Source organism: Mercenaria mercenaria, chromosome 12 (assembly GCF_021730395.1).
Source record: "Mercenaria mercenaria strain notata chromosome 12, MADL_Memer_1, whole genome shotgun sequence".
NCBI lineage: Eukaryota > Metazoa > Mollusca > Bivalvia > Venerida > Veneridae > Mercenaria > Mercenaria mercenaria.
This window is the reverse complement of record NC_069372.1, coordinates 45,486,575-45,502,762: the sequence shown is the minus strand read 5'-3', so window position 1 is coordinate 45,502,762 and position 16,188 is coordinate 45,486,575. Positions and strand designations below refer to the sequence as shown.

General features: G+C 35.5%; 1 protein-coding gene across 2 annotated transcripts in view; it reads left to right on the top strand.

Annotated features, from left to right (window-relative positions):
* The first annotated feature begins 2,835 nt into the window (after positions 1-2,835).
* LOC123535436 (twinkle mtDNA helicase-like) overlaps positions 2,836-16,188 on the top strand; it is an 84,740-nt gene continuing 71,387 nt past the window's right edge. For both annotated transcript variants that reach the window (XM_045318096.2, XM_045318095.2), the window contains exons 1-6: positions 2,836-3,040; positions 6,903-7,666; positions 11,512-11,602; positions 11,906-12,056; positions 12,723-12,904; positions 15,469-15,637. In XM_045318096.2, the coding sequence (XP_045174031.2) occupies positions 7,003-7,666; positions 11,512-11,602; positions 11,906-12,056; positions 12,723-12,904; positions 15,469-15,637 (1,257 nt within the window). In that variant the 5' untranslated portion in view covers positions 2,836-3,040; positions 6,903-7,002. The remainder of the gene's footprint in view (positions 3,041-6,902; positions 7,667-11,511; positions 11,603-11,905; positions 12,057-12,722; positions 12,905-15,468; positions 15,638-16,188) is intronic.

The following is a 16,188-nucleotide window of genomic DNA, read 5'->3' as shown; positions in this document are numbered from 1 at the left end:
TTCTTAAAAGAAATATGAGAGACTAGGAGAACTAACATTACAGAATTAAACTTTAAAAGTTTTATATTAATATTCTATCACTAAAACTTTTAAAAGTATTTTATACAATTCACAGTAAAATCTCCATCTACTAAAAGAACAATATATTGATATTACACATTATATACATACACATGCCTTTAGCCCTTGGAAACAGACAGACTGTATCAGTGTATCAGGGACAAATTCTTAAATACTTAAAACATATATATTCTTTAAAATCATCCAGGATCTTATCACAAATTACAGGTTATCATCATCCAGTATGTATACCATGTTTAAATTCTTAATATAATATAGAGATACTATTAGACAAATAGAATTAGTGACAAATTCTTTAAACATAACCCTGACATCCAGTGAAATGGAGTAAACTAAAGTATATAGTATCACCAGAAATACTTGAATGTAGTGAAGAGGTGAGTTATTGAGTAGAACATCTTGTTAGATATCAAATGTGATACAGTATAAAATGTTTCCAAATTATCCAAGAAACTCAAATTTTCTAAGTACAAAAGGGCCGTAAATTTTAATAAAGTGCATATCAGAGTTATGGTTATTGGCCTATTAAGTCACCTAATGTTGATAAAAAAAAATGGCAAATAGTTTTCCATAATATTAGATATTAAATGTGATACCGTATAAAATGTTTCCAAGGACCAAATGCATCCTTACTAAGATCAACCATACCGTACTATTTTCCTTCTGTTTAAAATATTAAAACAGGTTTTGGCACTTAAAAATACAATGTCTGTGTTTGAGTGCAAATACCCAACTTTATCAATATCAGTTAGTTCTGTAAAATTTGTATTAAAATTTGAAGCGGTTTGTATCAATTCTGCTCGGAAAGAGCTATACAACGGACAATGTAATAGAACATGTATTTCATCTTCAACAGAATCTCTACAGTGAAAACAAGTTCGTTCCTCCACCGGTATACCATTATATCGTCCTAGCTCAATACCAATTGGGGCTGTGCCACTTCTGAACTTGGCTAATGCACCCCTATAAGATCTATTAAAGACTGATGTACAATATTGCTCTGCATAACAACTGTGTTTGAATGTTTTATATAATCTAAGCTTATTTCTTCCTATTCCATTCCGTGCAGTATCACGGTTAACATCTCTACTCCAGTCTTGTATAAAATCATCAAGAATTTTAGATAGCATGTTACTAAATACATCAACTTTATGAAATGCTGTTTCAATATTACAAAATATATCACAACCATACTGTTTAAACTTTTGACCGACTTTGTAGTTCCAATTCTTACATCTATTATTTGACATTCTATCTGACCAAACAAATATTTTCTTATTCAATCTTAACTGGCTCATACTGCTAAGTCTACACCAATTAGCAAGCACAGATTTCCAACAATTATAAAAAAAAATTGGCGTCCAACCTATATCACCACAAACTGCAGCATTTGGAGTGTACCTACCTACATTTAGGAAATACCTAGCAGCTCTATTTTGTACTGCAGTGATGCATGAAAAAGTATCACACCCCCATACCGATGATGCATAAGTTATTACTGGAACAACTGTGGCCTCGTACAATTTCGTGAAAGCTTCATACGGCATGCCTCCAAATGCTTTAGTTCAGGCTATTAACATACCCAAAGCTCTATTTGCAGACTGTGCAACAGTTTTAGCAGTAATTGCAAAATCTAAATGTTGAGTTAATAATACTCCTAAGTACTTATACTGTGTTACATAATTAAGAGTTGTGTCACCAATTTTAAACACAAATTCTGACTGATTCACGGACGGATTGCGAAAATGTATAATATTTGACTTTAATGGGTTTACATTCATTACATTTGTGACACACCATAAATTCAGTACATTTAACATACACTGTAGGTCATTTTCTGAAGCTGCTATTAAAACGATATCATCAGCATACAATAATATAGGTACATTTTCACCATCAATATCAATCCCATTACATGTAGCTTTAAGTTTTAAAGCTAGATCAATTATATAAAGGTTGAATAATAAAGGTGACAATGAACAACCTTGTTTTAATCCAGTATTGACAGCAAACCAATCTGTATTGAAATGATTTAGTTTCACAGAATACAAAACATTTTGATAGAGTGACTTAATAGCATTAATTAATTTCGAATGAAAACCAAGTTTAGTCAATTTGGTGTACAGCAGTTCTCTACTTATGGTGTCGAATGCCTTTTTAAAATCAATGAAAGCACAGAAGGTTGACAATTTACGTTTTTTCTTGTATCAATAATACTAGTTAAAGACTGAATGTGATCAACTGTGCTACGGCCTTTTCTTAAACCATTTTGATCCTCGTAGATGATATTATTTTCTTCAGTCCAAGATGTTATTCTATTATTAAGCAAGGTACAATAAATTTTATAAACTACAGGTGTAATAGCTATACCACGATATGAAAGAGGGTCCCTTGGATCACTTGTAGAACACTTAGGGATTGGCCTTATGAAAGTCCTACTCCATAACTGTGGCAAAGAACCAGTGCAAAAACATCTATTACAAAGTTTGTGTAAAAAACTAATAACATAGTCATTCTTTAACACTTCACCTGGAATTTCATCTACTCCAACAGCTCTATTACCTTTAATATATGGATATCTTTTGGAAAATAGGTCTATGAAGGAGTGAAAACCTAGAAACTGTATCAAAATTGATCTGAATTAGTTGAATTTTATATGAAACAAAGAACAGTCTATAGTTATATTATTTAGGCGTGTGTAGCCTTAACACGCTTGACTCTCCAATTTGGAGAGCAATGTATTAAACCGGAAACAGCATGATATTTTTGCGGGAGAAAAGGATTTTGTAAACGTGAAGTATCTTCTTAAGACTTGTTGTCCTGTCGGGTGACTGTTGATTCCGTTATATCTTCATTCTTTTCTGACCAGGAAATCTAACATGGACAAAATCACAAGTGCTCGACGTGCTGACTGGTTCTAAAACATGACCCCATAAACAACAAGGCAAACAACAAACAGGTCAGGCGCAACTCAACTCCCGGCTCCAGCCAAACTAATTGTGCGCAAAAGTCTAGAGACTATAACGCCCTCCACTCACAACCCACTTACCATTCAAAACAATGCAGAAAGTTTTCATTCTGTGTATGTCACTGTTTATCTGTACAGCCAACTTGCCAAATTTAGCGGATCACTTGAAAATAGAAATTTATATATGGAAGTGGCTATTCCTACGGCCCCGTAAGAATAGCCTCACAGGCTATTCCTACGGCTCTCCCGTAAGAATAGTGAAATAGCCCGTAAGTGGCTATTCCTACGGCTCTAAAGACAGTTTTGTATGTCCATTTTGAATTGCATTGTACTTAATTAATTCAAATGGTATATTTTCGAAGAAATTGTTTACTTTTCACTATCACATCGAGAGAACAGGAAGTGATTTCGAATAATCAGGTCTAGGAAAGTGGTACATTTACAAATTATCTGTAAATTTACAAATAATCTATAAATTTACAGATTTTTCGATCTGTAAATTTACAGATTGTGTGTATGAAAATTGATGAAATTACATTTATCCCTAAAACAACAGCTTGAAATTAATTGGTTTATTTACAGTATGCACAAATTAACATCATTTGTGAGTTTCAGCCATTTTAATTCACTTTAAATTTTTGGCATTTTCAAATAATAGATAATCTGTAAATATGCCACTTTCCAAGACCTGATAATTGAAAAGGCTGTTCGAAAATATACCAGTCGAATTAATTCAGTACAATGCAATACAAGATGGACTTACAAAACTGTCTTTAGAGCCGTAGGAATAGCCACCTGCGGGCTATTTCACTGTTCTTACGGGAGAGCCGTAGAAATAGCCTGTGAGGCTATTCTTACGGGACCGTAGGAATAGCCACTTCCTTTATATATACTGTGCTTTAGGGTATAGCAGATAGCTAACTAATTTTTTTTGCATTCTAATTCAAACAAACAAAATTTAGTGGGTTTTTTTCTGTATATCAGACAGAAAACAGCTATTTTCAAAACATTCAGCATTTAATAGAAATTCATGTGATTTTTCTCTCCATGCTATTGTTTACGTACATGCTGGTTTAGGGTGTATTTAGGATAGCTTTTGTCATTTTTTCCATTATTAGTTTAAAATCCACATCTAAACAAACTTCCCAGTATTTTTTTACTATAAATCAGAATAATAATGTATTCTCTTTTCAAAAACATTCAGCTTTTTAAATTTCTATCAAATACTTTTCTTTCATTGATGTTTTTTTACATACACACTCATTTAGTCAGTAAAGGATAACCTCGATTTTTAATTGATAACATATGAAAAATAACACAACAAGCAATCATTTAAAATGTATGTCAGAATGTCTGTCCGGGTAAAAGAATGATATGAAAATTTATACAATAACTCAAGTCTAAATGCAAAATTTATCAACCTATCCCCTATACATCTACATGACATCTACATGATACTTCCAACAATCATTAACAATTATTAAAATCCGCTATACCTTAAAGCACTGTAGGTCAATCTCTCTTAAACTCACAGGAGAGTATTCATCAGGTCGGCATGATGTCACTTCTGTAGCAACCGATAATGCAAATATCAAGGAGGTGAAAGTAGAACCTAGCGACTTGTAGTGATTAAACTAGTGGTGTGGGTTTTGATGTTTTTACAAATAAAACAGATCAAGATACTTTGTTTATTTAGTTGATTTTATTATATAAAATGAAATTTGATCAGACTGTTTGTCTTGATGAAAGGTAGATCAAGTTCAAATATGGGTCATGTTGGGCCAAAAACTAGGTCACCTGGTCAAATCAAAGAAATACCTTGCCAATGCAAAAATGGTCACATTTTAAGCAGGATATTCATTAAATTTCATCATATCATAAAATGTATTTTTAAAGTACAAGATACAAGAAGCTTTATTTTACAGCGGATACAATATAACAAGTTAATATTAGCTCATGAGCTATTTTCCGACAAACATAATATAAAACAGAGATTAACAATGATAAAGCAGCTAAAAAGGAAAACAGTATAATTGCTTTAAGCATGTTTAAACATATATATGTTGAGTAAGATATTAAGAGATTTAGATTAAAACAAGTAATTTCTATCCTTAATATTTTGATGGAGTATATCAGCAACTTCATGAAATTTGATCAGAATGTTTGTTTTGATGAAATCAAGTTTAAATAGGGGTCATCTTGGTTCAAGAACTAGGTCATCCAGTAAAATCAAAGAAAAACTTTGTGAATGCAATAGGGGCTACATTTGCAGGATGTTCATGCAATTAGATGAAAATGTTTGGTCAAGTTCAAATATGGGTGATGTTGGTTCAAAAACTAGGTCATCTGGTCAAATCAAATAATAACCTTGTGTATGCAATAGGGGCTGCATTTTTCAGTGGATCGTCATGAAATTTGATCAGAATGTTTGTTTTGATGAAATCTAGGTCAAGTTCAAATAGGGGTCATCTTGGGTCAAGAACTAGGTCACCCAGTAAAATCAAAGAAAAACTTTGTTGTTGCAATTAGGGCTACATTTAGGCAGGATGTTCATGAAATTTGATGAAAATGTTTGCTTTGATGAAGTTTAGGTCAAGTTCAAATATGGGTCATGTTGGGTCAAAAACTAGGCCACCTGGTCAAATCAAAGATTAACCTTGTGTATGCAATAGAGGCTGCAGTGGATGTTCATGAAATTTGATCAGAATGTTTGTCTTGATGAAATGTAGATCAAGTTCAAATATGGGTCATGTTGGGCCAAAAACTAGGTCACCTGGTTAAATCAAAGAAATACCTTGCCAATGCAGAAAGGGTCGCATTTTAAGCAGGATATTCATTAAATTTCATCAAGCTGTTCTGAGGTAAGTGACCTAGGACCATTTGGTCTTCTTGTTTGGTTAAAGTTTTTGATAATGTCAAATATCTCTGTTACTATCAAAGCTTTTGACTTGAAACTTAAAATTGTTATTTAATATGAAAGTCTACATTAGGAGAAACAATCCCAATAACTCTGATTTGAATTTTGACAGAGTTATGTCCTTTTTATGCCCCCGAAGGGAGGCATATAGTTTTTGAACCGTCTGTCAGTCTGTCCGCAATTTTGCGTGTCCGGTCCATATCTTTGTCATCGATGGATGGATTTTCAAATAACTTGGCATGAATGTGTACCACAGTAAGACGACGTGTTGCGCGCAAGACCCAGGTCTGTAACTCAAAGGTCAAGGTCACACTTAGACGTTAAAGGTCATTTTTCATGATAGTGCATTCGTGTCCGGTCCATATCTTTGTCATCCATGGATGGATTTTCAAATAACTTGGCATGAATATGTACCACAGTAAGACGACGTGTCGCGCGCAAGACCCAGGTCCGTAGCTCAAAGGTCAAGGTCACACTTAGACGTTAAAGGTCATTTTTCATGATAGTGCATTCGTGTCCGGTCCATATCTTTGTTATCCATGGATGGATTTTCAAATAACTTGGCATGAATGTGTACCACAGTAAGACGACGTGTTGCGCGCAAGACCCAGGTCCGTAGGTCAAAGGTCCTAAACTCTAACATCGGCCAAAACTATTCATTCAAAGTGCCATAGGGGGCATGTGTCATCCTATGGAGACAGCTCTTGTTTAACTTAGAATTTTTTGGTTAAAGTTTTTGATATAGTCAAATATCTCTGTTACAAAGCTTTTGACTTGAAACTCTAATTCAGAGTCTAGCACTGAGAAAATTGGAGTGTGCTGCCTTACGGACAGCTCTTGTTACCATTTACAAGGGGTTTATTTGCTCATTTATATATACATGTACACCTTAATATCTCAACCTCTATTATATCAGAACACTTCTTGTCTTTTCAGGAAATTTGATGGAAGAAAACAAGTCCCTGCATTTGAATGCGGTTTGCGAAAATTTGATAAAGGTTTACAGAATATAGAGGTGATTTGATAACAGATAAATATGAATTACTATCTTCAGTTACATGCACTGACAATACATGTGAGACGTCTGCACCACTTGCAGAGGCAGCTGGTCTCTTTGTCACATAAACCTGGCTTGTTCCCATATTCAGTAAGAAACTATTCTGTATTTTCAAGAAATAATCCCTGTATGTGCTGTCACATGCGGAAGAGACTTAAAACACATAAAACAAGATCATGGCTATATGAGGCAAGTTTAAGGTATGCTCATGATGATACCAGAGAAAAAAGTGAGACAGGTTTGGATATTAAGGAACTGGATGATTCTGAAGATGCCACAGAAGCTGACACGTTACGTGATGTATATTCAGTTGTGAGTAAAAGAAAAACTCGTACTGTAATGAGGAAAACTGATTCAAATGTAAGTGGAAGAAGAGATTCATTTGAAAATGTATCTGGAGCAGATTTATATGAAACAGAAATAGAAGAAGCAGACAAAGACATTGAACACGATCCTGATGAAAGACAGAGACCAGATAATGGAAATGGTAAAAGCGAAACAGACATCAAAAAGTTCATGACAGATATGGAACTTGGCCATGTGACTGGGTATACAAATTATTTCACAGTCTGTCCGAAATTAGGAAAGATGGCCATGAAGAAGAAGAGAAAGGAAGACCGGTTGTACATAAATTCTACATCAGGTTTGTCTGTCATATTCCCTTTGGTCAGTCTTAAAATTGGTCTATTTTAGCTCACCAGAGCACAAAGTGCTCAAGGTGAGCTCTTGTGACCGGTCTTTGTCCGGCGTCCGGCGTTGCTTTGTCTGTCAACATTTGCCTTGTGAACACTCTGGAGGCCAAAGTTGTGACCCAACATTTATGAAACTAGGTCAGAATGTTTGTCTTGATGATCTCTAGGTTAGTCTTGAAACTTGGTCATGTGGGATCAAAAACTAGGTCAGTAGACCAGATCAAAGGAAAAGCTTGTGAACACTCCTAGGCGCAGTTGTGACACTTATTATGAAACCTATTTATGAAACTTGGTCAGAATGTTTGTCTTGACGATATCTAGGTCAAGTTCGACAGTGGGTCATGTAGGTTCAAAAACCAGGTCAGTAGGCCAGATCAAAGGAAAAGCTTGTGGACACTTCACAGGCCACAGTTGTGACTCAATCTTTTTGAAACTTGGTCAGAATGTTTGTCTTGATGACTTCAAGGTTAAGTTTGAAACTAGGTAATGTGGGATGGACCAAAAACTAGGTCACCTGGTCAAATGAAAGGAAAAGTTTGTGAACATTCTAGAGTCCGCAGTCATGACCCAATCTTTATGAAACTTGGTCAGAATGTTTGTCTTGATGACCTCTAGTTTCTTATATCAGACAGTTGACATGTCATATTCTTTTGCACATTCTTTACTTAGGCTTATTACTATTCCTTAAGGTCCTCCATGGCAGAGAGATCAGGGGAGAATGAGTTCAAATCATCGGCAACTCACATCTGAAGGTTTTCTAGTCATGTAAAGACTTGCTGAAGGTCTAGTTCTAGCACATTGCCTGCCTGTTCCTGAAATAATATCAGGGCAGTCCTTGCCAATATGTAATTATTAATACAGTTTTTTATACGCCCAAAGGGATGTATTATGTTATGATACCAGTGTCCGTCTGTCCATTAGCAATTTTGTGTCTGCTGTGTAACTCTTGAACTGCTTGATGGATTTTAAAGAAACTTGACATAAATGTTCACCACATTGAAATGACGTGCAGAATGCATGTTTTGGATGGCTCACTTCAAGGTCAAGGTCACACTTGGGGGTCAAAGGTCATACCTTCAGGCATATATATTGCTCCGCATTGTGGTGCTCATGTTTTTGTTTTTAGTGCACCTGAGCATTGCTCAGGGTGAGCTGTTGTGATCACGCTGTGTCCGTGTATGCGTCCGTCGTCAACAATTGAGTTTTAAAGACATCTCCTTCATAACCATTGAATGGATTTTGATGAAACTTGGCAAGGATGTTCCTTGGATGGTCTTCTGCCAAAGATTTTCAAACGGTTCCGCTTGATTGCACATATGGGACGCCAGAGCTAAAAATAGAAAAATCTTCAAACGACATCTTCTTTTAAACCGATGGTCAAATTTTGAAATAATTTCACACAAATGTTCCTTATGTCACCCTCTACCAAGTTTGTTCAAATTATATTGATTTGTCAAAAAACATGGCCACCAGAGGGCGTGGTCACTTTTCCCTATATGTTTATAGTGGAAACTTGAAAAATCTTCTTGTGTGAAATTGCTAGCCCGATTTTAAAATAATTTTACACAAATGGTCCTTGAGTGACCCTCTACCAAGATTGTTCAGATTATTTTAATTGGTCAAACAACATCACCAGGCCACCAGAGGGCGTGGTGGTCACTTTCCCCTAAAAGTATATAGTGGAAACTTCAAAAGTCTTCTGTGAAACTGCTAACCCAATTTAAAAATAATTTTACACAAATGGTTCTTGTGTGACCCTCTACCAAGATTGTTCAAATTATCGCGATTCATCTAAAAACATGGCTGCCAGGGGGCATGGTCACTTTTCCCTTTATGTAAACCATACTTGTCCATATTATTGCCCTAAGGTAAAAACAAAATGGCCACGCCCCTGTGTCTTACATGTACTAACTATAGGCTTTTACAGGGTTCTAGCCAGGATTTTTTGTATGCATGTTGCAGAAGGATATTTTTCGATGGACAAAGGGGTGTGTGCGGGAGTGGTGTTCCCTCCCGCATGGGGGTTACCCCAGAAAATTTTGTGTTACTACAACTCATTTTGGTGCATTCTGGTGCATTTCAGAGTGAAAAACATAGTGGTATTTTCAGTGATTAATAAGCATCATTTACCTGCACAACAAGAACAAATAAAGATATTGGGTCATAAAAGATCCTATGGAGTTTATTTGCTGAATGACAATTAAAAGTTTATCAATTTTAAGATGCTAAAAATGTTCATTTACTATTTATTGTAAATAAAACAACACAATTTTAGCACTGCACACAGATCTATTTGTTTAAAGTTTATGTCTTCTATTCCTGTGGAGTTTATTTGCTGAAAACTTATCCATTTTAAGTTTTTGAAAATGTCCACTGTTTGTTGTACATACATGTAAAACAACACAGTCTGAGACTGTCATCCAGGGAAACGCTGGTTTCCATTTTGGATCAATGCCCGATTTCCTTTGGCCATTCGGTGTGGCTGGGAGGGATTCTGAAATTGTGACCATGGCCGAGTGGTTAAGGTCGCTGACTTCAAATCACTTGCCCCTCATCGATGTTGGTTCGAGCCTCACTCAGGGCGTTGAATTCTTCATGTGAGGGCTTACGGAAGGTCGGTGGTTCTACCAAAGTGTCCGTTCGTGATGAAATAATGCACGGAGGGTATTTCAAACTTTTCTCTAAAAGTTCTGTTTTGAAAATGACGACAGAAAACATTAATTCTTGCATTGTCTTTTCGATATTCCGCCCGAGAAAACACATTTCATACATGTGAAAAACATTAACATTACGGCGATAATTGTTCAAAGCATTTTACCGTGTTGCACAATTTTTGACTTAATTCCTTACATTGTCTTTCCTCGATTGCGAAAAATATTCGGACGATGATTGTTGAATCATCTGTTATTATATGTAATGACATGTATAATCTTAAAACTTGCGAAAACAGTCACTTTCATGTACACATCACAAGATACCGCCTGTCAAAGGATTTAAAGGCAGAGCTACAATGAAATTTATGTCACAAGTTCCACATAGGAAACTGTCATTGGTTTATCGGTTATCTTAACTGGCATCACTTTACCTAAACTATCGGGTAAGCACGTGGAAGCTTTTCGAATACACTAACGGATTAATCGGGGTGTTTATTGGATTTTATGACATGTCGCTTCGGCAATTAAGGGATTACGGGGAAAATAAGGGATGTCGAATATACAACTCAAAGTCTGAAGGCATGTCTCACGCGACAAGCGATAATAGCCTGGCGAGAACCCTGTTTTATATTAGAAACTTTGAAAATCTTCTTCTATGAATCAATAATAGCTAGAGCCTTGATAGTTGGCGTGTGATATCAGATTTGTAATGTCCAATTGTTCAAGTTATTGCCCTAGGTTCAAAAGTATATGTGACATGTATATAATATAGGCTTACATAGAAGAAACCTAACTCTGTACTTTTAGAAACACACTTGAAACCTTGTACACAGGTGAGCGTTTTAGTGTCAGTGACCTTCTTGTTACTGTTGATGTGGTTACAGTTGGTATTCTTGTATTTCAGTTGTTTAAGCAATGATATAAAATTATCCTATACAGTGATTTGTCATTGAATGAAATCATTGTTTGGGAGTTCAGATGCAAATGAAAAATCATGACAGAGCCTTAGTGATATAATAATACGTAAATGATTTTATTCAAGAGCAAGTAAATGTTTGAGATATGTTATTTCGATTTTAACACATTATCAAAGATTATTATGTTCATCTTTGACAAAGTGGTATTGTTGTTGGTTTTTTCAGGATATTTTTACTGTCGACATTGTGGTAAGAGTGGTACCTGGTCACAGCTCCAAGATAACATTGCGTACATCAAATCAAAGAAAGCTAACAGGTACAGATACATCTGTGATATAAATAGATTAGGGACAAGCAAATATTTTCAATGATTTGAATTTGTTTATATCCCGTCTGCTTAGCTGAGTAGGTAGAGGTTAGTTGTATAGATCACAAGGTTGTGCGTTCGAGCCATTTAAATTCGTTGGTTGTCTCATCTATGCAGTGAGGTTTTTTTTCATTGATTTGGGAATGGAGCCATGCCTTTACAGTTGGGAAAATACGTTGTAAATTTAAATTGGGAATTGTAAAAATAGTCATATTTTGTTTTAAAATATTTTATTAAAAAAAATAATTTCAGGCATGTAGAATGTTTCAAGGATATTACCGATGTTGAGCGAGAAACTGATGTGGTTCATCCAGGGGTATTGAAGCAATTAGATGGGGCACATGATTTTACCACATTGACGGATGAAATGTTTGATACAATACAGTCAATATTTGAGTGGCATGTAAGTTTAAATCTCTCACTCTTATGATGCCGCCCCATAGTTAACGTACAATAGTATGTAGCAATGCAGGGATGGGAATATAGACCAAAAACACTGTCTATGAGAATGGCTAATATGTCTTGTAAATTTCATTGTGGAATTTGCCAATATCTCTGTTAATATCAGGCAAATTGCATCAGAATAACCGAGATAACAACATGTAAGTGAAATTCAGGTAAGTCAAAGGCCAGCTGTGCAAATTGAGCTCAAAAGTCAGATTTGTCAGGAACATAACTCAGTAACCATTCATGATTTGATGTCAAACTTGGCATATAGACAGGTGGCAATTAGATTTACAGAGTGCCTGAACTCAAAAATCCAGTCTGTCTATGATACTTTGTATTAGGAGCATAAATTAAAAAACATGAAAGAAATTGAGTTCAGATTTGCAATACAGGTAGATGGCGATGAGATGATGTGCATGGCTTATGAATTAGGTCAGTAGTTCAAAGGTCAACATCACATTTGAAGGTCAAAGCTCATGTTACAGCATTTTACTTTCCCTGTATGAAAGAGTCAAGGGGAAAGAGTCGTGACTCGTCTTTTGCGACATCTGTAGTTAATTCCTATATATCAGTTATAACTTAATCATTACTAATTTAATATGTATATTATTGTATTTTTTAGGGCATAGAGAAGAAAACATTTATAGACTATGGGGTAAAGTACAAGACAGAAGACAATGAATTTTGGATCATATTTCCTGCAAATTCACCTGTATCAGGGGTCGTTTCCTCAGTTAGTGTGCATTCTGGGAAAATTACAGAAGATGGAGACATAAAGATCAAACCAGTTCAGAGATATCCAAGGTAAAAAGTGGCACATAAACTTTTTTTTCAGTTGTTAGAATTTAAATTTTCAAAGGCAATAAATGTAAGTTTCTCACATTAACAGTTCAGAAGGGTTAAGGTAACGAACCTATAATGTCAGTTGGTAATTTATTTTTCGTTCGATTATGCTTTCTGCTAATGTGATTTTGGTATTTTCCGGTTGTCACCAAAACCATACCTCAGTGAACTCTGTTAAGGACCGGGGAATGTGGAAATAATGGTACAGAAGAGGAAATCGCACGTTGCACGGATATTGCTGCATGCCTTCACCTGTCCTTTACCTTAACTTGTTGATTAAACATCAAACAAATATGCTATACTGGCTTATTAGTGACTTTAACATTTAAAACAAGTATACAACATCACCAGAATACACATCCTTTGGAAGACTAATGTTGTCATTCGGGAGGGGTTAGTTGACGTGTTTTATTTTGTGTGTGGGGGTCGAGGGATGCAATTAGGGGCCAAATTTCTAATGGCAAATGATCTGTTTTTTCCCCAATATGCCCTAAGTTATTTTTTTTATTTACTTTTTGAACCAAGACTGTACCAGTGAAACCTTAAACATTTGAAACACAAGGCAGAATGCTAACTTAATGCATTTGTGGCCAGTTTTTCCTAGGATGTGAAATTTTAATATAAAAAATAATCGCTTATAACAGTTTCCAATTTGGACATTTTACATAGATTATCTTGGGTAAGAACTAGGTCAGAAGAACAATACTGAACCTTCTGTGTCCTATTATCATCATGTGACAATGTTGTGGTTAAGACCAATGAAAATGAGTCTATAAATATAGAGTTAATGATAATATGTATTATGTTTTTAGCTCACCTGTCACATAGTGACAAGGTGAGCTTTTGTGATCACGCAGCGTCCGTCGTCCGTTCGTCCGTCCGTCCATAAACTTTTACTTGTGACCACTCTAGAGGTTACATTATTTGTGGGATCTTTATGAAAGTTGGTCAGAATGTTCATCTTGATGATATCTAGGTCAAGTTCGAAACTGGGTCACGTGCCTTCAAAAACTAGGCCAGTAGGTCTAAAAATAGAAAAACCTTGTGACCTGTCTAGAGGCCATATATTTCACAAGATGTTCATGAAAATTGGCCAGAATATTCACCTTGATGATATCTATGTCAGGTTCAAAACTGGGTCACGTGCCATCAAAAACTAGGTCAGTAGGTCTAAAAATAGAAAAATCTTGTATAGAGGCCATATATTTCAATGGATCTTCATGAAAATTGGTCAGAACGTTCATCTTGATGATATCTAGGTCAGGTTCGAAACTGGGTCACATGCCATCAAAAACTAGGTCAGTAGGTCAAATAATAGAAAAACCTTGTGACCTTTCTAAAGGCCATATTTTTCATGGGATTTGTATGAAAGTTGGTCTGCATGTTCATCTTGATGATATCAAGGTCAAGTTCGAAACTGGGTCACGTGTGGTCAAAAACTAGGTCAGTAGGTCTAAAAATAGAAAAACCTTGTGACCTCTTTAGAGGCCATATATTTCATGAGATCTTCATGAAAATTGGTCAGAATGTTTACCTTGATGGTATCTAGGACAAGTTCGAAAGTGGGTCACATGCCGTCAAAAACTAGGTCAGTAGGTCAAATAATAGAAAAAACTTGTGACCTCTCTAGAGGCCATATTTTCATGGGATCTGTATGAAAGTTGGTCTGAATGTTCATCTTGATGATATCTAGGTCAAGTTCGAAACTGAGTCATGTACGGTCAAAAACTAGGTCAGTAGGTCTAAAAATAGAAAAACCTTGTGACCTCTCTAGAGGCCATACTTATGAATGGATCTCCATACGAATCGGTCAGAATGTTCATCTTGATGATATCTAGGTCAAGTTTGAAACTGGGTCAAGTGCCATAAAAAACTAGGTCAGTAGGTCAAATAATAAAAAAACCTTGTGACCTCTCTAGAGGCCATACTTTTCAAGGGATCTGTATGAAAGTTGGTCTGAATGTTCATCTTGATGATATCTAGGTCAAGTTTGAAACTGGATCAACTGCGGTCAAAAACTAGGTCAGTAGGTATTTTTCAATGGATCTTCATGAAAGTTGATCAGAATGTTCACCTTGATGATATCTAGGTCAGTTTCGAAACTGGGTCATGTGCGGTCAAAAACTAGGCCAGTAGGTATAAAAATAGAAAAACCTTGTGACCTCTCTAAAGGCCATATTTTTCATGAGATCTTCATGAAAATTAGTGAGAATGTTCACCTTGATGATATCTAGGTAAAGTTCAGAACAGGGTCACATACCTTCGAAAACTAGGTCAATAGGTCAAATAATAGAAAAACCTTGTGACCTCTCTAGAGACCATATTTTTCAATGGATCTTCATGAAAATTGGTCAGAATTTTTATCTTGATAATATCTAGGTCAAGTTCAAAACTGGGTCACATGAGCTCAACAACTAGGTCACTATTTCAAATAATAGAAAAAACAACGTCATACTCAAAACTGGGTCATGTGGGAAGAGGTGAGCGATACAGGACCATCATGGTCCTCTTGTTTATAATATCAGAGGGGAAAAATTGGCCCATCTATTTGGCTGGCAGAATCAAGCAAATATGAAAGTGGCTACTCAAAACTCGCTGGTGATCACAACTTCTGAAGCAGACGCAATGACAGTCTCACAGGCCACAGGAATCTTATCTCTGTCACTGAAAAATATCTCTCAACTACCTCAGGAGGTCGGTATTTTATCCATTTCTTAAAACAAAATAATTATTTATAACAAAGTTCTGTCACACGGAGATTTAATGTTCACAGCCTCAGAACCAGACCAACTGACTGTCTCATGGGCTTAAATAAGGCATGTTGTTCCTATCAGTGGAAAATGTCGTCAATGTTTAAAGTCTTAAATTTAGATTTTAAAATGTCAAATTTTGTTTTTGCTTTAAAAGTGTTATATTGGCAAAGATTTGATGAAACTTTGCATGAATGTATGTTAGACATTTACATACATCTCAGTGAAATTTTCAGTATAGATTTGCTTTAACAAAATCATGGCAAATTTCATTCTTTTCATTCTTAAGATAGTTCTGCACATTCTGTTCAAAACATTTTCTGCAATGTAGAATTTAATTAGACCCTGATTTTTCAGAACTTCAGAATTTACGTAGAAAATTCGGCAGGTAAAAATTATGGGGTCATGTGCCATTTCCATATGCCAAGTTCAGGCTTTATTCTATGTTATCTGGATAAATGATTTTACACCATTACCGTACGGTAAAACACTAAA